Genomic DNA, 21,698 nt, shown 5'->3' on the forward strand with positions numbered 1-21,698 from the left:
TACAAGCACAAGTTACTGATTTTGAAGAGTTTGTTCGTGAGGCAGAACATTAAGGTACTGGGGTCTTATGTAATATAATGGCCCTGGTTTAGAAAAAAAAAAAAATCTTGGCTCATGTAGTTTAAACATCTTCACTATAGGAAACAGCATGTTTGTGTATAATTAAAGTTACAGAGCTTTAATGTAGAAAATGTCTGAAGGTCAGTTTATTGTGTGTAATAGATCTGGCTGTAAAATCTGTCTTGTTAAGATGTTTTTGGTTTTTATTAAACAATGCTTCAGTCATGGAAGTCTTAAAATGGATTCTAAATATTTATGCAGCGCAAGAAGTTCCTCACAGCTCTTTAGGAGTAATTCCAAAGGAGCCCTTGCCAGAGAGTCCCGGGAGGAACTGCACTTTGTCCTGATAAACAGCGATGTAGTGCTTCACCCCCAGCTGCCGATGGCAGCTGCCCTGACACTGGGGCACAGTTGCTTGCCATTTGTCATTGCTCAACTGATGTCTAGAGAAACAGAGCTCTCTGCTGTATTTGAACTATTTTATAGTAAAGAAATGGATAGATGGGCATATCGGGATTTGCCATTAAATTGCGGTGTGCTTTGGGTACTGGGGAGTCATTAATCATTGCCATGAGGTAGGCAAAAACTTGATTCAGCCCATCAGATATACCGGGGCTTCTTTGTACTGGTTTACGTATCATTGTAAGGTTCAGGCTGAGCTCAGGCACTGTGCTTTCCTTCCGCCCTTAGTGTGCGGGAAGAGCAATATTATCTTTGTAGGTCAAGCCCAGGCGGCTTTCTGCCTTTTTTTTTTTTTTTTTTTTTTTTTTTTTTTCCCCAAATCTTAAGAGCTTTAAGTGCATAGGTGTGTTTCAGGTAAAGCTTTTTGCATGTGTAAGATTCTCTGAGTTTGTTTCATTTCTAAGCAAAAAAAAAAAAAAAAAAAAAATAGACACTAATACAAAAATAGAGACCAGTATGAAATGTGGGATTGAGATCAACTCCATTTAATCCCGGGAGTGTTGTTTTAACTGCCAGAAGTGTGTGAAGAGGGAAGGAGTTGTGGGAGGGGGAGTGCTGAGGTTTTTGCTGAACCTCATTTGCTTTGGTAGCCCCAGCTTTTACAATAGGTGGCCCTGATGGTGCAGTAGAGAGAGGGGAGTGGTCTCACTGGGCTCAGTGGTTCCCTCTCCTGACTGGTACGAAAAAGTGGATTAAAAATTGCACAGGCAGTGCAGTTAGTTGTTAGACCCTGATGCTGCTCAGGGCAGACTTTTGGAGAAGCAAAGCCTGGGTCAGTCAGATGTTAACTCCCAGATTTTTATTCTTTCTTGGGCCATAAATGTAATGCTCACTAAATAGGATTGGAAAGTTCTGATGATTGTTGGACTTCGGGATTGATTCATATCTCTTACCACTCTGCTTACATAAACCTACATTTTTTGACTTGGTCATAGTCTTCAGCAATATGACAAGGTGCTCACCTGACCGGAGTGGTGCTTAGCTTCAGTACTTGTGCTCCTGCAGAGATCTTGGATGGCTGTCGAGGCTTTGCAGAGTGCGCTTGAAGCTAGCACATGTAGCTTACTGAATGCACAGCCTGCAAGAGATAATTCTGAATGATCACTAACTTGGGGGCTTTTTGCTGTAGTAAAAGTTGTTGACTTTCCCCCCTTCGCTGAGGGAGGGGGATGTGCTGCATGTACAGACTTGCTTGGAAAGGAAAGTGTTTGCTCTGTTAAAATGTCTTGTGCAAAGAGGCTGGCAGCCAGCTCTCACCCTGGCATTGCAGAGAGCAGAACTGGGCCAAGGTTTGAATGAAACATGAGGGAGTTCAGAGAAATGTGCTTTATTTTTCTTGATAAACCTGCCAAAATCCTTCAGTGGGAATGCAGTTGACGGTAACATTGCAGCCTTGTCTGAGGGTTAACGTTGTGCCCCTAGTGCTGCTTGTGTCACATCTAGAAAGAACTGACAGATGAACAACTGCATCATTTGAGGTTAGTCCTACTGAATTTTGAATGGGTTCAGCTGCTTTGAATTAAGCTCTTGAAGCAAACTTCATTTCACTACAGGGGTCATGCAATTGAACTTGTATTGATTGTAATGCCCTTACTGTTGGCTGTAGATTTTGTTTGGTTTGGCTACTTTGCATCTTATAAGCTAAAAATGGATGTTTGGACACAACTTCTGAATAAACTTGGCTGCAGGCTAGATCCTTGTCCACACCCACAGTCCAAAATGCATTTTTTTTTTTTCTTTCCAGTGCTTTGTTACCCATTTTTTCCTTGCCTGTATCTCCTATCAGAGTGCTTCACCTCTGCTTAGTAACAGTGCCCAGATCTTCTCTCCCTGTGCCAGCAGTGACCTCCTCACTGTGTCTGGCAGGCTGCTCGGTGTTGTGCAGTGTCTTGCGCAGGAAATAACCAGATGTGCTGAGTCAATTGAAGGACTGGGGGTCTCATCTGTGTGCTCCCCACAACGCAAAACGTAATTCAGTGCTTAGCAAGAAATAAGCACTGGTAAATCCACTATGTCAGACACCCAGATCCTGGCTTCAGCTCAGTTCCTTATGGGCTGTGCAACATTAGAAGAAATGGGCTGGTTTTCCTCGGAGAGGAATCCTACACAGAAATAGAGCTGGCAGCCTTCGGCCCCCTCCCACCCCAGAATAGGTCAGAGGTGTGCTCAGGACACTCTCCACCTGGCAGAAGGCGGAGGGCCTGGAGCTCCTGCAGATCTCCGTCCGGGCGCGATGGTGGGGGGGGCTGCACGAGGGCCATCAGCGAGGGGATTGGGGAATGTTGTCTGGGGATGAGTTAGGGGCTGGGTTATGAAGCCAGAAATTATAACAGCGTAGGGGTTTAGCTCTGTGCTAACAGGAGGATGTCTTTGCTTCTGAATTTGTCTCTGACTTAGAGCCAGCTTCCATTTTATGGCACTGTTGATTCTTCTCTCTCCTGAATTTTTCAGTATCCAAAGCTCCTATGTTTTTCTAAGAGCAAAAAAGTCAATTAAGCCAACGGTTCCACATTACCTTCCAGACAGGTTTTTCCCCTGGTGTGACAGAAACCCGTGCCTAGCCTAGGCAGCAGTTCATTGAGACGTTTGCTGAACAAACGCGTGACACTGATAGTTCGGTGCTGCCGTTTGCGCTGCAACCTCAACGTGGATGCGCTCGTATGTTGGCTGCTGTGCCACCACCCAGACAAATGACGTGCCCGCTTCCCGGCCCTGTCGCCGAGTGCCATGTGGGCCCTTTAACCTCTCACCTGCCCATCTTGTTCCATCTCTTTGAAGGGTGGGAGGTAGGAACTACGTTTACCCACCGTTATTAAATGCGGGATTGGAAGTGCTGTAAAAATGCAGAGGGCATTGAGGAGCCACCGAGTGCTGACTGACAGCTTTTGGTCACTGCTGAATTCAGCCCGACGGCCTAGGCGCGAGAGGCCACGTGTCCCATTACTGAACTTTCAGCCATCTTGTCACTCATCTATGATTACACAAGATGTACAGGGGTGGAGTTTGGGGTGTTCTAGTTTTATGTGTGTGTTTAGAGAAGTTCTCTCACTGCTCAAACTAGACTGTGCTGGTAAGACAGACTGTGGACTGACACGCTGTTTTTTTTCCTTTTTAGTTCGCAGTGTTGATGTGGGTATTCACTTATGTTGGTGCCTTGTTTAATGGCCTGACATTACTGATTCTGGGTAAGTGTTTTAAATTGTGTTAATTTGTACCTGACATAAATAATAACCCTGGAAAAGCACTGATCTCTGCTGGATACTGTGAGGCTTATTGCTGTGTTCTTGAGAGTGTAGCAAGATGTTACAGCTGTGCCTCCTTTTTCTAGGACGTTGCTAACACTGCAGAACAAATCATTTTGAATTGCATAGTTGAAATCCACATTTTCCAGACACTGTATCATTTAAAAGCACATTCTGCTGTGCTTGTCCCTGTCAGGGTTAGCCTGACTTGAGTATCATCACTGTGTTGTGACTTTGGGGGAGGTACAGAAGTAGCTCTGGCCGTTTCCCACTGCAGATAGTTTTATTTCTTACATCCCAGAGCAGGGTGGCTTCAGGTGTCAGAGACTGCCCAACGCTGGCAGAAGCCTAAGCATCCTTTTGGAAGACATTGTATAACCCACAGTGAAAATGTGAACTGTGACCAGACTTACTGTACTGTTAATGAGACCTGGAGAGGAGCCCAGCTTCTCCTTAATAGGGATTATTTAAATTACTGGCCAACAGCCTCTGTATGTGGCTTAGTTATTTCTTTTTCTTGTACCTTTTTGAAAGAAATTCCAAGACGTGGAAATTGTTATTTTACCTGAACACCATCCCTTTTGTCAATATGTATACCTCTGATGTGTTCTTTTCCAGCTTTGATTTCGCTCTTCAGTGTTCCTGTTATTTATGAGAGACATCAGGTGAGTGCTTAATATGATTCATGAAATGCTCCGTGAAACTAGCTCTCTTGAAGCAAAACCACTAGCGAATAAAATGAAAAATCATTTAAATCTTCTAAAATCTTCAGAGCCTTTAAAAGACAGGCCTTTTACCAGGAGTCAGTACCAGGGCCAAGAAAATCAAGCTCCCGTTGATGTCCAGACTGTGTGTGCTTTTCCCCTCCTCCTTTCTGGTGGAAGAGTCGGAAGGCTTCCCCAGAGAACAGTTACGAAAAAGGCCTGATGAACCGGGAGGCCTTCTCTCCTGATCCAGGTTCGGTCAGGACTAAAGCAGCAGTAGGCACGGTGCCTTAATCCTGATGTGCTTTTAAAACAATTTCTGAAGAAACTTATTTGGAGCTGATATTCAGGATTCGTGTCCTGAAGCCCTGGGGAATTTGTAGCCCTGGCAGAAATGGGAGGGGGGGAAATGGTCGGCACAGTCTGGTGCTTCTCCTGTGGAGAAGTTAATGTAAAAAAGGTAAGAAGGAGCCAAAATAAAATGTGTACGATTAAATTATAGCTGAGCTTGAGCAGGGACTGTCTTCAGCAGGTCAAGGCACAGGATGGGGGAAGCCAGCTCTGGCTTAGTAATTCCTTCTCCTCTTTCAAAAACAACGCTGCTCATGGAGGCCAGCCTGGGACTTGGAAAGGGAGGAAAAAGGGCATGGAGCAGATGGCGGAGCCTCCTGGGCTCCTCTCCGAGCTCCTAGGGAAGAACAAGGTACTCGGCAGTGACAGGAAACCCTGCAGCCCAGAGGGAAGATGATGGACAGTTTGTGTGGCTCAGCCCTGGCTCCTCAGGCTGCTCTGCCCAGGCGTGAGCTGGTTACCAGGCCCAGTCCACCGATGCAGCTTTCCCTTCTCCGGGAGTGGCCTCGTGGTGAGGGGGGAAACGGCTAGTGATGGATTCAGTGGAACGGGCAGAAGCTGGGAATTAATTTATTTGGGTGTTTACCTGCTATTCCCTCCTGTTGTGCGTGTTCCCGGAGGCAAACGCCGGCACAAGCTGCGGCTGAAGCTGCGGGAGCTCTGGCAGCCAACTGGGAACTGGACATGGCCGAGCCCCTTCCTGGGGTCAGTGGCCCCCTGTGTCTGGCGCGGCTCTGCCTCCCGGGCAGCTCGGCAGCAGCTCCTAAGAGCGGGGCAGTAACGTCTCTCATCTTCCATTTCAGGCCCAAATTGACCATTATTTGGGACTTGTGAACAAAAATGTCAAAGATGCTATGGCCAAGTGAGTAGTTGTGGGGGTTTTGGGTTGGTTTGGTTGGTTGGTTTGGTGTGGTTTTTTTTTTTTTTTGTTTTTTAATTTCACTTTATAAATAATGTTCACAGTTCTTGGTGTGTGTGGTACTATTGTATATAACAACAAATGTTTTACATGCACTACTCCGAGGAGGAAAAAGTCTTTTGTTTAAATTTGGAACGGTTATGAAATCAGCTCCTTTCTTGCTGATGCTGTTAAGTTAATCCCTTATTATTTCTAATAGAAATCTGTGTATTTCAAACCATTAGTGAAACCTGAGGCCCTCAGCCTTTGCAGCTGAGGGGTGAATGAAGAGGAATTTAGCAATTTTGTTGGTTTCTGAGTGTAATCATTTTATGTTGCCGTGATAATTACCTTCATAGGTTGCTGTTTTTAAGACTATGTTTATGCCTTTTTCTTTGTGTTTGCTACTCAAATGCTGTTCTTTTTTCTCTCCTGTTCCTCTTGTAGGATCCAAGCAAAGATCCCTGGGTTGAAGCGCAAAACTGAGTAAAAAGCCTGAAGCAACTTATCGATAGGAAGTTCATCTTTTAAGGGGGAAAAAAATACTCATTTGGATTTACATGGGGAGGGTCAGGGAATAACAAAACCCTTGACATTGCAGTGCAATTTCACAGATCTTTATTTTTTAGCAACGCAGTGTTTGAGGAAAAATAACTGTTTTGACTGCCATGTGTTTCATCATCTTAAGTATTGTAAGCTGCTATGTATGGATCTAAAACTAATCATCTTTCTTTATCCTGTGTGCAGCACTGGCTAATACAAAAGATTTGAGGAAGCTGTACATTTTGCTTGACCAGAGGTAGTCCCTGCTGCGTTCCAGAAGAGGTAGTGCAGGTGGCGCGGAGGATAACACTTCCCAGTTTGTGCACTGTGTATGGTCTGTGTAGATTGATGCAGATTTTCTAAAATGAGATGTTTTAGAAGAATATACCATTTTAGCAAGTTTTGAAAAATCTTGCCTTTTTGGTATGAGTATAGCTGTATTGTGATTTTATTGTTTTATCAATTGCCAATATATATATATATATATGTGTTTCACAAAGCTTAGATCTTTCAGCTGCTCCACAGTGCTTCATACTTCAGAGAATTGACTGATTCCAGGACTAGCTCCATAGCACACAAGCTTGAAAAACTAAAATGTCTCTGTAAACACTAGCATCTCTTTAAAAAACAAAAGAGAAACGAACAAAGGAACCTCCACATATATTAAAAGAAAATTACAGCATACACTTTGTTACACAAATGTACAGTAGTTGATTTTGAGCAAATAATTCTACAGTCTCTCAAACTCTGATAATCTGTGGACCGAATATCTAATGCTGCAAATGGTGTTTGGAAACTTAAACCCTTGTTATGCAAGAAATGATAAGTGGAAATTTATATACTTGCAGTTTAAGCTGTATTGAACTAAGTCTGTGGAATGCATTGTGAAATGTGTAAAAAAAAAAAAAAAAAAAAAAAAACAACAAAAAAAACCAAAAAACCCCCACAAAAAAGCAAAAAAAAAAAAAACCAAACCAACAAAAACCCAAACAACACCAAAACCCCAAGTATCAATAAAGCTTATAGACTTAAAATAATATCGGTATTTTGCTTTCTTGAGGCAAGCTTAATATATTTGTGTTTATTTTGTTTAAGTTGATCGTGATTAAATATCCATTGTACATGGTGGTGGAAATAGTTTGTCTGTCAGCTGTAGAGCGGTGTGAGTAGGTGGATTTTTCATGCTACCTTTCCTGTTCCTCTGGGCCCTGGGAGGCCGTGTGTTCCGCTGCAGGGGCGGAGCAGCGTCCCAGGAGCTGCCCCTGGGGCCCCGGGGCCTGACACCGCTGTGGCACGGGGGGACACTGGCAGACACCACGCAAGTGTTGTGAGTTGGTTACTGAAAATTGTGGAAGATGATGAAATTTTAGGTTCTGCTAAACCAAGTGAAGAGCCTTGGTTTGTTTTAGCTTTGAGACAATAATGTATGATGCCGTACTCTAGTTTGAAGGAAATTGTAAAGCAAGTCCCAGTAATCTTTTCAGATCAACTTGGTGACTCTGAGTTAAGAGCTTGGCATTGAAAACTTGTATCCAAATTTATTTGAGACACAGATTTTAAATTAATGGCATCTTCACCCTTGAAAAATAAATTCATGCACTAATATTTTAGTTTACAGTATAATACATCATTACTTCTGAACATTTTATACATAAAGCCAAACCATATAAACATACAAATTTTAAGTGTTTTCCTGACAGACACTATTGCTTTAAGATATTTTTCACATCACCATTGATTAATTCATTCTGCCACACAACTGGTTTGAATTGGGATACAATCAATGTGAAAGAAGGCAAACATTATTACAACATAAGCAAAGAAGGTGCTCACTGACATCACCACCTAACATGATTACATCATTTGATCAAGAAAGTTTCTTTAAAAAAAAAAAAAGACTGCATAGGGACTCTTATTGTGTATCTGACAAACTCATCTTCTGTATAGTAATATAAGGCATTAATAAATTCCATTTTAAAAAAAGGTGATTCTTTGAGGTTGCTGAAGCACTTCTGTGTGTTAAATGTACATTGATCCACCCCTGTAACTGGATATTGGTTGCATCTCACAGCTACCTTGTTACACAGTGGCCATCAGAAGTGGACTGGCAGGAAGTTTCCACAGTTCAAAATTGTATTTTCCTGAACTGGGACTAAAGCACTAATTAACATCTATTTTCAAAGACTAAACATGAGTCTAAATGTTTCATTTTGGCCTTTGTTTCTTTTGATTAACAGAATCCATCTTTTTAAAAGAAAGGTAATTTCACAATGTGGATGTTGTTCCATGCTGGAAATGTCAAAAATCTTTTGTTTTGATTTGCCCACATTTTCTGTTCCTTTCTAGACAGTTTCACTGGAAAAAGATGAACTTACTTTTCTTTCTCCAATTCCACTGTCCCTGTAGTTTTTTGGTTTTGACAAAGTGTTTGTTAGCCCATGTTGAACAGCTTTACTTGCCTTTTGTGAACATCTCCTGGTGGTCTCCACTTCCCAGGGGAGGCACCTCTCCTTCCCCCCTGCTGCTCCCCCGGCCCCGTCGCAGCTGCAGGGGCTGCATGAGAACCATGTCAGGGAGAGGAGCCTGTGTTTAGCAAAGATGATGATTTTCTTGAGGACAGGTAAATTCTCTGGTATCAGTGTTTCATGCTGTGCTGTACCAGTGAGGCATGGGCGTGCCTTCAGATGGCCCCAGGAAGCCCCTCTGGAGCGGGCAGAAAATGGGGATTCTTGGAGGCTTTCAACCCACTTCTTAACTGTACTCGATGGCCACGGCCTCGGGAAAGTCATTACCCATAAAGCACATCTTCCCACAACCAGGGAGCCTGCAGGAACACTCAGGGAACAACTTCTTCAATATTTGTGTTAAAATGTCTTTAACCTCTCTCTCGCCCCCTCTACTCACCGTTTGAGTTACGCTTCAAATTCTGGCTGCAGTCGAGCTACCGTCACGACCCAATTGTGAACAGCTTATCAAGAGGTGTAATGCCTTCAGGGATTTGTCCTTAGAACAGCACATAGCTTCTTGCTGTCGGAAACATTTTGGAACTCACTTGTGAAGGTATTAAAAACCAAAGCAGAAAACAGGGATAATGTAAGTACACAGCTGGAAAAGGTGTTAATGGTTAGCCCTCCTCTGTGTGAAAGTTATAGCACCGTATGTTGAAAGCAATTGGTGGGAGGCAAGACTGTAGCCCATACTACTAGAAAATTACTCAAAGGCACTTCATGGATAGAAAATTTTGCCAAATATATATGTTTAAAAATAAAACGGACTTAAAAAAATGATACTTTGTTCCTTCGATTACTGAAAGCTGAAGCGTGAACCCCAGCATGCTCGCTAAAAGCTTGCAGTTTTACTCAGTGCACCAAATTTTTTACACAGGTGTTCTGAAAACACCTACTTCCTTGAACAAATGTCTAAACCATAAATTTTGAAATTATGCAAATTTAAAGGGCCCAGCATTTTCTCAGCATGCTCCTTTTTTTCAGACATAGTTTGAATAGCACAGTATTAGGCAAAAGCAGCTTCGTGAGTGAACTGTTCATCACTTTGGCCTACCCAGGTTACAAAAGGATTCCCTTTCAAACTTCAGCTTCCTTCTCAAGGATATTGGCCTTTCAAATGCAAGCTCACATTCCTGTTCAGTAAATTCGTATGAATAATCTGAAAAATGTGTAATCCATGCAGCATTGTATGGAAATTACAGCAGCCGAAGGGGTAGAGGCATTCATGGCTGTCCAGGCCAGAGCAGTCACTTGGTGGTGGCAGTAACCAGCAGGAAGAGTCTCATTTCAGAGACAGCGCCATACAAACACACTACAAAGAAATTAATTGAGACCAGGGTTATTTTTCTGAGCAACTCAGTGACAACCTTCAGCCTGTCCTACCCAGAGACCAGCTGCGTGAAATACAGCCCTGACTACAAATGTAGATTTCCCAGCAGGGTGCCAGGTAAAGCAACATTTAGCCCTGAAGTTACTCAATAAACCCCAGCCCCCAAACACGCTTCCTCTTCTGGGGAGAGAATTGAAGCACTGTCACTAAGCAAAGCAGTGTGTGTGTGTGTGTGTGTGTGTGTATGTGTTTTAGTGATGGCCTGGAGGTTGGAAAAGCTATTATTTTATTCTGTACAGTTACAGTTTGACTTAAGAAATCCTCGTCACAACTATATTGTCAAAATCAAGGCAGCTGATAAGCTTTTCTGAGCTTATGTAACTTCCAGCCTGCAGGGTGAGAACTGAGGTAAAAGCAGCCTTTGTTCCTGCAGCCGTTTTCTGATCTGACAGAGCTTCCTGCCCTCCCACTGTGCAGCCCCATTTTCAAAGAAAAAAGCTTCCTTTCTGTCCCCCCTCTCCCTTTTTTTTCCCCCTCTCCCAGAGTGGAAAAAGAAAAATTATTCGTGGGAGGAGGTGGAAGGTGGTCCTTTATTTCCAGCATGATTGCACAAAAGACTCTGAATGCTAAATCTGAAGAACAACTCATCCTGTGCGGTGAGAGGAGAGTTAACGTGGCTGCAGGGTGTTGAACAAACTGACTGCAGCCCCAGCTCGATGCTGCAGGCTGAGGGGAGCCTTGTATTGGGGAACACACATCAGTATTTAGGTTTCTGCTTTATAGAAAAGATGTGCAGTCTCATTCACTGGCAAAAATGACTCAATCCTGCAGTCTCTGGCTTCTATTTTATCTGCCAAGTAAGCGGTTATAAATACCTGGTTCCTGACTGTAGCTTCCTGATACCTGCCCTTGTGAGAATTTGTGCCCTTTCGTTTCCTACCTCGCTGCTGTTCAGTTTCTCCAAGTTCTACGTTTTGCTGTTTAAAAAGTCTTACCGTTTGTGTTTTAACCACATTTAGTTTTTATTCCTCACCTTTCTGCTCCTTGTTTTGCTTGACAGTAGTGTCCCCTCTGAGCGCTACTGGAAGCTCCAATAGGCAGGGAGTGGGAGTGGACGGGGTTCCAGCAGGAATCACACGTGTGTGCACACCCACACACACACACACACGAGCTATCTTTTTTTTTCTTTTGGGGTAGGGGGAGGAAAGAAAATACCCCAGCCCAAAACATCCCAACACAATCTTAGGGCACCTTTTGAGAAGCCTCCTAGTTATCTGAAATGTCTTTCTAAATCCGTCTACCCTTCTGTTCAGCCGGAATTCCTGTCCTCCCCTTTGCTGGGCAGGAGCTATTCAGTTATTTTTGTGTGACTGACACCCCCACCAGCTGTCTTGGTCTGATCTAAATGTTCTTCAGACACACCAAGCAGTGCCGGTGCCAGCAGCCGGGGCTCCTCTTGGCGCCCACTCCCTCAGGGGTCGGTGCCGGCCACGCAGCAGCAGGTACGGTCTGCCTCGGCTGCCCTCCCGCAGGAGGACGGCAAGCCAGGGCGCCACCAGGAAACCCAAAGGCAAGAGGTTTGGCCCAGTTTTGCCCAGACTTTGTGAACGGCGCCAAGGTGGCAGGAGCAAATCAGCTGCAAGTCTCCATAAAGCAATTCCCGAGGAAGAAAAACAAGCTACAAGCATCACCCATCAGCAGGCTTCACCGAACGCAGAGTGGGCTGAGAAAGGTGCTAAAGGCATTGCTGTGGGTTTGGCATAAAGGCACGCACACAGAGGTTTTTTATCATCTTAAAAATAAATAAGCGGTTACCTGCAGTCATCTCCTCCTGTACTTATAACGTACTTGTCATCATGAGAAAAGCGAATGTTGGTGACGTGCGCAGAGTGCCCGAAATACCGCTTGTGTTTGGCCTAGGGGAAGAAGAGCAGAAGTTCAGCAGTTAGGACAGCAGTGTGACGGAGCCGCCCTGTGAGCGTAGAGAAGATCCCATCCCGTCCCCAGCCGTGCCCGCGGGAACCCCAGCCCAGCGCCTGATTCTGTGCCCTCTGCCACCCTGGCCCCCGCCAGCTGCTCCCCTGGGGACCGTCCCTCTGCTGCACCCACCCCGGGACCTGCCTCCACATCACCTGCTGGAGCGCGCCCTTCGGACGCCTTACAGTCGTCTGCTAAGGAGTTTGAATACGGGGGAAAGCTAGCCGTTTAGAATAAAATAAAATACCCACTTACAAATTTTTCTGTGCATGGGAAATCAAACAGTTTCACCAGACCAAAGTCATCTCCTGTGACTATATTTAGGCCAGCATGGGTCACACACGCACAGTTCACATCTGCTTTATCTGCATTTCGCGGCCAAATTCCAATGACTTCGTCCCCAAGAATGCTGTTCCAAAACCAAGTTAAAAAAAGAGCATTAGTCCGTAAGATTTGCATGCCACCACGCTCTCCCACAGCACGGGCAGGCAACATAGCCCACTAATAACACCTGCTGCCTTTGAAGTCTTTTCCCTCTAAATTATTGCACTGAACGCGATCTCGTTATGGAGAACATCACAAGAATGCATATTTTTTGTGTGCCTCTTAAACCATCTCCACCCATTAATCCCGAGGTTTTTGTCTCCTGTGAAACCACGCGCATCATTTTACACAAGCAGCTTGTGCAGCTGTGGTCTCCCCCTTTCCTTCTGGACATGCATGTACCCTCCCACAGGGATTTTTGACAGCAATGTTTCCTTAGCCATAAGTTCTTGAATGAAGGGTTGCTTGCATGGATATAGAATACTTCTTAAAATAGCTGTTCTTCCCTTAGTTTAAGTTTCTTTATAATCATTCCCATTTACCCACATATTAACTGTCAGATGCGTCTGCCCCCCTCCCACAATCTGCCAAGAGTCCTTAGAAATGAGTAATTTAGGGCAGATTTTTGCTTGCTTGATAGCAGAGCAGTAGGAGTATGAGGATTCTCACCTGCCTTCTCCCCAAACCTGCCTGTATTATCACCCCCTGTTTACTGTTGGATCTGCTTTTGGCCTGTTCCACTTTCTACAGTAAGAGCACAGTCATCGTTTTGTAACTGGGTTGGGAGGGCCCTATATAAATCCACGTCCGTAAATATTTTAATGATACCCACAACTCCTTCCTTAATACAATCAGCTCGTGTTTCCATGCCTCCTGTGCTGCTTGTGTTTGCTGGTGGGGGGTGAGGTAGCACCTACACCCGCATGCCAGTAAAGGGGAAGCTTGAAGCGGTGCAGAGCCACGTGAGGGACCGTGCACCTCCGTGCCGGGAAGCCAGGGACAAAGGGCACCAAGCCACTGGGGATAAGTTACAGCCCTCAGTATTACGACACTAGTAACGACTAGAGACACCAACCAGCTACAAACGCCTGTGAAAAACTAAGTGAGAGCTTTGGGGCAGGGCAGTGTGTACGCTCTCTCCCACAGGTTGGCCAAACCCTGGGGACAGTCAATCACTTGGCTTACACAGCCTGCTCTTGCCTCCTGAGCTGAGTTCTGTATTACACCTGTCTCCGATCAGGCAGAACGCTGGTCTTTACATTTTTACCTTGTCCACGTGGCCCATGTGATCTTCTCTACCAGTGCAGGTTCTGTTATTTGCTTTCCCAGTGGTACCTCGTGAACTTGACGCTTATAGGCACCCGTTGATACCTGAAGGTAGGAAAGGAAAAAACTACTGACTTTGCCATAAAGACATAATTTTCTCTCTTTACAAGATACCCAGCAGTAATCGTCTCAACAGGTTTTATCAGAAAATAAACATCTAGGATAAAATTTCTCTTTTTTCCTAATTCATTATATGCAATAAGAAGTAATAACAATGATACAGGATGATAACTGATAGAGGTGTTCATATGCATACCGCACAGCTGACAGATTTCCATTTATTTATATACTCCCTGGTTTATCTCAACCCAATTTCACTAAATCAGAAAAATTCCAGACAGAAACCTCACATATTAATTCAGCTATCCTATGCATCCCATCCTAGGGAAAGGGAGGAAGGCTGTTTCTATACTGAGATTATAATCCACAATTTCATTCTCAGTGTTGTACCCATTCCCTTGAAATGAGAGAACGCTTCACCTTTGGCATACCATTAATCTTGTAAGGGAACTGAGCTACATCGCTACAGCCAGAGATGCAGAACCCAGGGGGAAGACCCAAGTATTTAGCAAGAAAGGGGACTTTAAATGGAGCTCTTGAGAACATCTTGAAGGCAATCTGAGTTAGCTGGCCTCCCTCAGAAGATTTAGAGGCACCCCGAAGTTCAGAAAACTTTGGAAAGCCTGCCTCACCCTTTCTTACCTCCATCTCGTTATTATGTCTGGTAACAGGTAAGTCACAATACGTACACACACACGCAGGTCTGAGACCTACCTGAATGTACCTGCTGTCTGCAGAAAAATCCATCTGTATGACAAAACTTGCAATGTCTTTGCAGTAGCCTATTCGGTTTAGGGTTGTACCTTGAGTGAGATCATAAAAATCTACTGTATGTTCTTGTGAACCCACTGCCAAAAACCTGTTATCTGGGCTGATCCTAGACAATAAAAAATGGAACGGGGATAGAATTTACTGTTTCTGTGCAAAATTTTCTTTTGCCTCTCATGTTAACACAAGAGAACAAATTTGTTTTATTGGAAAACAAGAAAAACCTATCAATAACAAGACTGAAGCCAAGCCAAATCTTGACGCTTAATAGGTGAGGAAGATTGAGGATATTGTATGTGGTTAATTGATGTTGTTAATGCACTGGCATGAAGTGCACAGCACAGCGTGCAGAGTAACAGTAATCATCTGTGAGAAAGCAACAGGAATTGCTATTTTAAAATGTACTATAATATTAATTCCTATAATCACAGCTCCACAGTGTACAAATTACTGGCTAAATTTAAGTGAATATAACTGAATTAATCACATGGAAAAAAATGTGTGTGGCATATAAGCTTTAGGTATATGTAAATACAAGCTCTAGGTATAGTTAAAGCCACCAGTCAGCCAGTAAATGTGTTTTCATGCAGGTTTCAACAAAGATGATGTTACAAAAAAATCTGGAAGTCAACTTGTTACTTGATGGACTTTTTCTTGAGTAAGGGCTGGGTATTCAGAGAGCTTCAACTGAAATTTCAACATACCTGATATCCTGGATTGCAGACTTCCTGTCTCGCTTTTTGCCCCAAACCTTAAGGCTGTTCACAAGTAAAATAACAAATTCTCCATTCTTCATGCCAATTGCAACCATTTCACCATCAGGACTGTATGCAGCACATCTTGCTGGATGACCTAGATTCACTTTGTTCAGCAGTTTCTGTATTAACAAAAGCAACAGGCTCATACCTCCCCTGGAGAAAACTACCAAGCAAATGGAAAGCTTCCAAACAAAAAGTATAAAAGTCACTTATTAAAAACAAATTGTCTGTAGTTTCCTCTAAATATAAATCTGAAGCTTCACATCACAAATCACATCCCACCAGGCATATGTCGCAAAGCAGACTTCAAAATAAAGATGTAATTCAGATGAAAGTTTCATGTTTGCATCTATCCTGTTGCAGGGTGACTTCAAGTTTTACACCAGAAAGAATGATATTTAGAAGAGCAGGCTGAAAATTCTATTTCCCATTTTTTCTGAAAGGTGATTTTGATAGCTTCTGCAACTGCTCATCAGGGTAGATTTTTCTCCATTTGATGTTTTCTATTTGATTTGCTATGTGAAAACTTCCTAGAATGCTTTTGCATTTTCACTTACCTGATTGTACTTATATTCATCTTCCATATTAAAGATCATCTCTGTTAGCTCAGGTGACTGCCTTTTGAAAAGGCTTATGTAGGCTAGCAAAAGCAGAAACCTTTTTGTTATTTATTAAAATTGGATTATTGATTTGTTATTTCAAAAAATGGTCATTGTTACACAATTTGACTTAGAAAGAAGATCCTGAACTACACATACACAACATGATCAGTTCTAAAGACAGGCTCTAAAAACGAGACGGCCGTGCTTGCCAGTAAGGCAGGCTTATTGTCAGGGTCTGTGTATTAGTCAGTGACAGGACAATCTGTGTCACCCAGCCTGTCAGCCTGGAATTAAAATGCTTCCTTAATCCACGCCAGCCTGTACTTTTAGATCAAAATACGCAACACAGAAGAAAAAGCACTCCATCAGCACGAGTGCTTTTAAGTAACCGCATTTCTCTGCAAATGGCTTGCTTTTGGAAAGAGCAGCAGGCTACCTCACCAAGGACTTACCCTTCCACATTGCCACATAGCAGGAGAAAAAAGAACCGTACCAAAACAGAAGCAGAACTCAGCTCTCTTCACACGGCTGCTCAAAGGTACGTATGTAGCTGGCACGTCGTGCAGTTGGAAAAACGCATGGTTGTATAAAATGATCATTTTTAATCATATACTTTTAAATTTAGCGAAACTCACTTTGTCAGACAGGTCCCAGATTCTTGCTGTTCCATCATTACTTGCAGAGATAAAGATGTCTTTGGAGGGGTGAGTTGCTAAGCCCCAGATTTCCCCTTCCATGTGACAGTCAATCAACAAGTTTGAAGCAGCATTTTTTTCTCCTACTTCAAGGATTTCTCCATCTTTTGTTCCCACTAAAATTTTCCCCTGTTTGTAGCCAAAAAAAAGAGAGATGGGTTGCCAGTATGACAGACAGAATATACCAATAGCAGTAAAATACTGTTGTATTGCAGAAATATCTGTGATAACTCATCCTGCTTGTTCACACAGCATCTGAAAAACGGGAGAGTAAAACTCTGACACTTTCACATCCTGAGATCTGATATCGTGTTCTGGTGTTACTGCTGAGTGACTGCGGTGGATTTCTAGCTTGCCGTTAAGGATTTTAATTCAGATCGAAGTGTTTACAACATACAAGTTGGCAAAGTATGATTCTTGCACCTCTGAAGTAACTAAGTATAGTATTTGGGCAATAATAAGAAAATCCAGAGTTTTAGGCTCAGGTAGACTGCTTAAGAGCACCTTGCGTCTACTCTAGCCATACTGTCATCATCTAAACCGCACGAGCTCTCTTGGCAAATACTTGGAACAAGCCTAAGTAGATATAGTTTGGAATTAATTAACAACTACTTGATTAGAAATATAAAACAACATTCCTCAGTGGTGGTGTTATCAAAGAGGGTGTCAAATTCCTGAGACTTGAGACTAGAGACCATTTCATGAAGTGCTGGTTGGACAGGTACCCATCACAGGAAGTAACACTCGCTCCTGCGTTACCACACATTCCTTGCACAACATTCGTAAGTACAATTTAAACATGTGCAAGAGTGACCTTAGCATATCAAATTACTCCGTTATTTCTATTGTTTTCCACTTTACCAAAACTTCGAGTCAATCAGTAATTCTCACTGGTAACTTGTTTTATTTGTGATTTTAAAAATAAAAAAATCTAGGATCCATTCTGCTTAACCGAAGTGCCCAAGCTGCGCTTACATTTCATGGGAAGCAAACCTTGTAAAGTAGCTACCTGAGTTGCTTTTGTTGTTTGAAAAGAAAGGCAGGAGACAAGGTCCTACCCTGGAGAAATATGTTCCTACACTTGGCACTCGCCTCCAGAGGCCTTTCCCGCTCCCGGCTGACTGCGGAGGCAGGGCAGGCACTAAGCACCAGCAAGGCGACCCTCGAGCAGTTTAGAGCTCAGGAAGACAAGCAAGGAAATGTCACTGGGCAGGCAGACAAAGCCTCCTCCCGTAACTTCACAAAAGCCTTCTCCTCGTGTCTCCCACCCAACCTCTGCCCAGAACAGTGTGCAGCAGCTCACTCACTTTCCCCCGGCAGACGGAGCGCACGCACTCGATGAGCTGGCCTGTCTCAAGCTGAAATGCTCGGCACCGCTTCATCTCCTGATCCCACAGCTTTACAGCTCCCCCTTCTTTAGTGCTGAAAAGAAGTGTGTTGTGTTACCCAGACGTCTCCCTCTGCATAGGCTACAACAAATCCCATATGTAAATCCCAGCAGTATTTTTCCGATTAAATAATAAACATATAATGAATCAGCTTCTTCTGTATAGAAAGGCACCTCGCTATTGTGCAATGGAAAGTAAATAATAAAAATTGAAATCCTATCACAACTTCATGTTTTAAACAGTATCATGCCTAATTTTTAAAAACCAAATTGTTCTCTCTTGTCACTTAATCTCAAATCCCTGTCACCAGGATAAGCTCGGCAAGTATGTTATTTCTAATCAAAGAACTTACTAATCACAGAGTCTCCATTGGGAAAGGCTGTCTGTAGTTTGACAGAATTAAAAAATTAAGAAAAGCCCACTTATGCCGGGCTGGCAGGGGCTCAGGCAGCAAGTAGCTTGCAGAGGTGTTCATATCAATTGCTAATTTGTGATTCAGCATGTCCTTTGCACAGAACGTGCATTGCAGTGACCCTTGAGTGTCCTACTTATTAGTCCTTTACTGAGACACCTGAGCATGTTACGTAAAATTTAGATTGAAACTGCTACAGTACAGATACCATTTATCTCTGGGAAGCATTGTGTATGTCTAGGGTATTGAATAAATAAACAAATAAAAGAAGACAACATATGAGAGCCGCAAAATTTGTGCGCTTTAGGAAGACTGTGTCTCTTACGGTCTCTCCTTCCCTCCTGTAACAATGAGTCCATCTCGAAGAGTCGTGTACATTGTGAACACTGGCCCTGTGTGAGCTTTTGCCACAAGTCTAATCAGAAAATGATCCTTCCAGACGTAGACATCTCCATTTATGGCACCAGTAAATGTAAGGTTATTCTGCAACAAATAGCAACGATCTGTGATATAATAAATACCTTAGCATTTTTGTTCAGCTTGCATTAAAACTCTTCTAGCTACTGAATTTCCTGAGAAAAGTCAACTATGCAATGAATGTAGGAATTAATCTGCACTGAGAGAATGAGTTTAATGACTGCACTCTAACAGTGTTTCTTCGAGATGCTACCAATCATATGCGTAGGGCACATTCACCTCACGCGTCTCCTCTTGAGGCCTTTCAGATGCACGTACTGCTTCTGCTGTGTACGTGCCATGTCACGTCTCCTGCTGGCGAGGTGGCCAGCAGGTTACCACTACTGAATTCTAAGCGACATTTCTTTCTTCTTTGAGTATGTGTCAGTGAGAACCTCCGTACAGGTGACTGGCAAGCACTATCTTCAAGACGTTGAAAATAAAGTGCGTAAATTTAAAGGCAGAACTAACTCGACCCGTTACCTACTTTATGCACCATGGCAACGGCATAATTTCTCCTACAAGCCGTGAAACCTGCCCCATGGAGCAGAGATCTGGGACTCCCTGAGGGATGGGAAAAAGTAGCAAGCATTCGGCATTGCAAATGCGCTTTTGGAACGTGCTCTGTTAAACGGAAAAGCTTTGCTGAAGAACTAAAGATGGTCTGACCTTGAAGTTCATTGCCTCTGAAATAATAGATATCAGGCAAAATCGGAAGGGAACCCTTTTGATAGGGGTTCCAAGGAAAGCCTCATGTTCCGCAGGGAACAGCAGCGGTGCCTGCGGAAGGAACGACGCCCCAGAATGACGTGGCACCGTTGGAGGCAAAAAGGCAGCGCGGCTGTATCCCAGCACGACCTGCTGGCTTCGGCATCAGAGGGGCCGGGGTGAAAGCGAGTGAGGTCCATGGGCGCCTGACGCAGCAGAGGGTATGTGCACAGCCCCTGCTCTGTTAAGAGCGATTTACTCAGGCTCCTGTGACACGGGCTCATCCTTCCAGTGGCGTTCAGTGACACATACTCGAGGAAGAAAAAACCCGTCCTGAACGAATGACGTGTGCTAGCCAAGTAGAGTTCATCTGCTGGCTTTGAAGGTGCCCCTTGCAGGACGTTACTCTTATTGCTTTAGAAAATAAAATGTCTGTTGGGCTGTTTATACTTGGAAAGTACAGACAAGCAATTCGTTTTATGTATATTACATTCTGCTTCTTTTTTAAAATCACTTTTGGGGTCTTTAGTGACTATTACACTACTCCTATTCGATACTGGAAAAACACTATCAGAATAGAAAGAAATGTTTAGTATTAAACAATTTTTGACAACAAAATCACTTGTTTGGGCACAAGAATGAGGCTTTGGGAGCCTAATTTTATACGGTCACATTTCACACATTAGTACTACCATCCAGGGTGGATAATTAGGAGCAAGGGGTTTCTCTGAATTGGTGATTTGTATTATTTATGCTTAACCTTTGCAAAGGTAATTTCTATAGGGTTTCCGGATGAAGCAGAAGCTATTTCAGACCTCAGTATCATGGTAATACTGCTTTTTCGCTGTTAATACGTATTGTTCTCCTTAACTATGAAGTCTAAAAAATAATGCTATGGTTCTTTAATGATCATACCAGAAAGTATTATATACTGTTACCATTAGTTGAATTGCTAGCATTTATGTCATAACAAATACCGTTAGCAGAAAAAAAGCTTGCAGAGCCTATACACAGAATAACAACATCACATTTTTAAGTTACCCAGTGAAGTGCTAAAGAACTAGCAAAGTAAAAAAATAAAAGCCACGGCAGCTGATGCTGTAGGTATGCACAGACATTTATAAAAAAAAATGTTCACTAACAGAGAAACCCAACCCTGCTTAAGAAAACTTACATGAGGTTCTAAAGGTGTACAAGTTTGAAATTAAAAGTGTAACTAATAAGCAAGATCTCCATGGTCTTGCACTGTCCACACTGTAAAGGATTTCAACAAAGGAAATCGACACTTGCAGTATTATAAAATTCTGTAGCAAGTAATTTGAACTCACTGCTCCGAAGGCAACAGAAAGCATGGTTTGCATTTTGGCATCTTCCATGGAACCAATGACTCCTTTCTTATAAAGCAAAGCACTGCCAGCTAATGTCCAGAACTTCATGTGTTTTACCCCAACAGACACAAACTGAGTGTCTGAATCTGGGCGGAACTCTACAACGAATATCCTCTCCAGGTGTCCTCCCCTGCTAGCAACTTTAGCCCCTGTTTTAATTAGGAAAGGATAAAAATAAAGTTAAATTTACCTGCAAAATTAAGCTCTCATACAATTTTATAAAATAAATCGACCCTGTAATCGGCTTAGAGAAATGTGTCCCAGATGCTGAAAGCTAAGCAAATCCCAACATTATTTAGTGTATGAAACATATTATTTCATGCAATGACCCCCATTATTCCGTTGCATCTGACAGTTTTAAGAAATGCAGGTTTAGGTCTTCATAGCATGATTTGTCTCCTTGGTCAGTGGAATAACACCACAGAAGTTTTGAACACCATCAGTGAGTTACCATCTGGTGAGACACACAGGGACACATCTAATGAGCTGAGACACTTCTCTCTCCTCCACCATTTCTGACAATGACAACTCCTTTCTAGAAATGACTTCCCAAAGGCCTATCTATAGCGTACAATTTCAAGTGTTTTAGGAAGAAAAAGAAAATACTTCCCTTACTTTCATGGAATTTTATATTAAACAACATTCTTTCATTTACTTCTACTTATAATAGAAGTTTAAAACTTATTTACTTATTAATATTTTCAAGCACTTTGCTATCTCCTTTAACTGATTTTGTGAC

The 21,698-nt window shown here is 43.0% G+C and overlaps 2 protein-coding genes across 11 annotated transcripts in view; one reads left to right on the forward strand and one right to left on the reverse strand.

Annotated features, from left to right (window-relative positions):
* RTN4 (reticulon 4) overlaps positions 1-7,297 on the forward strand; it is a 48,541-nt gene extending 41,244 nt beyond the window's left edge. For all 5 annotated transcript variants that reach the window (XM_042789665.1, XM_042789666.1, XM_042789667.1 and 2 more), the window contains 4 exons: positions 3,638-3,707; positions 4,383-4,429; positions 5,623-5,681; positions 6,165-7,297. In XM_042789665.1, coding sequence (XP_042645599.1) covers positions 3,638-3,707; positions 4,383-4,429; positions 5,623-5,681; positions 6,165-6,207 — 219 coding nt within the window. In that variant the 3' untranslated portion in view covers positions 6,208-7,297. The remainder of the gene's footprint in view (positions 1-3,637; positions 3,708-4,382; positions 4,430-5,622; positions 5,682-6,164) is intronic.
* Positions 7,298-7,330: 33 nt separating this feature from the next.
* EML6 (EMAP like 6) overlaps positions 7,331-21,698 on the reverse strand; it is a 121,557-nt gene continuing 107,189 nt past the window's right edge. For 4 of the 6 annotated variants that reach the window (XM_042789660.1, XM_042789658.1, XM_042789659.1 and 1 more), the window contains 10 exons: positions 20,900-21,108; positions 18,733-18,890; positions 17,915-18,029; positions 16,548-16,736; positions 15,257-15,429; positions 14,499-14,661; positions 13,666-13,769; positions 12,330-12,483; positions 11,913-12,013; positions 7,331-10,079 (listed from right to left, as the gene is read on the reverse strand). In XM_042789660.1, the coding sequence (XP_042645594.1) occupies positions 10,055-10,079; positions 11,913-12,013; positions 12,330-12,483; positions 13,666-13,769; positions 14,499-14,661; positions 15,257-15,429; positions 16,548-16,736; positions 17,915-18,029; positions 18,733-18,890; positions 20,900-21,108 (1,391 nt within the window). In that variant the 3' untranslated portion in view covers positions 7,331-10,054. Of the gene's footprint in view, positions 10,080-11,912; positions 12,014-12,329; positions 12,484-13,665; positions 13,770-14,498; positions 14,662-15,256; positions 15,430-16,543; positions 16,737-17,914; positions 18,030-18,732; positions 18,891-20,899; positions 21,109-21,698 lie in introns of those variants that run through there. The other 2 variants (XM_042789661.1, XM_042789662.1) reach the window with 2 other exon arrangements.

The sequence above is a fragment of the Tyto alba genome, unplaced genomic scaffold (assembly GCF_018691265.1).
Source record: "Tyto alba isolate M040663 unplaced genomic scaffold, T.alba_DEE_v4.0 Super-Scaffold_16, whole genome shotgun sequence".
Taxonomy (NCBI): domain Eukaryota; kingdom Metazoa; phylum Chordata; class Aves; order Strigiformes; family Tytonidae; genus Tyto; species Tyto alba.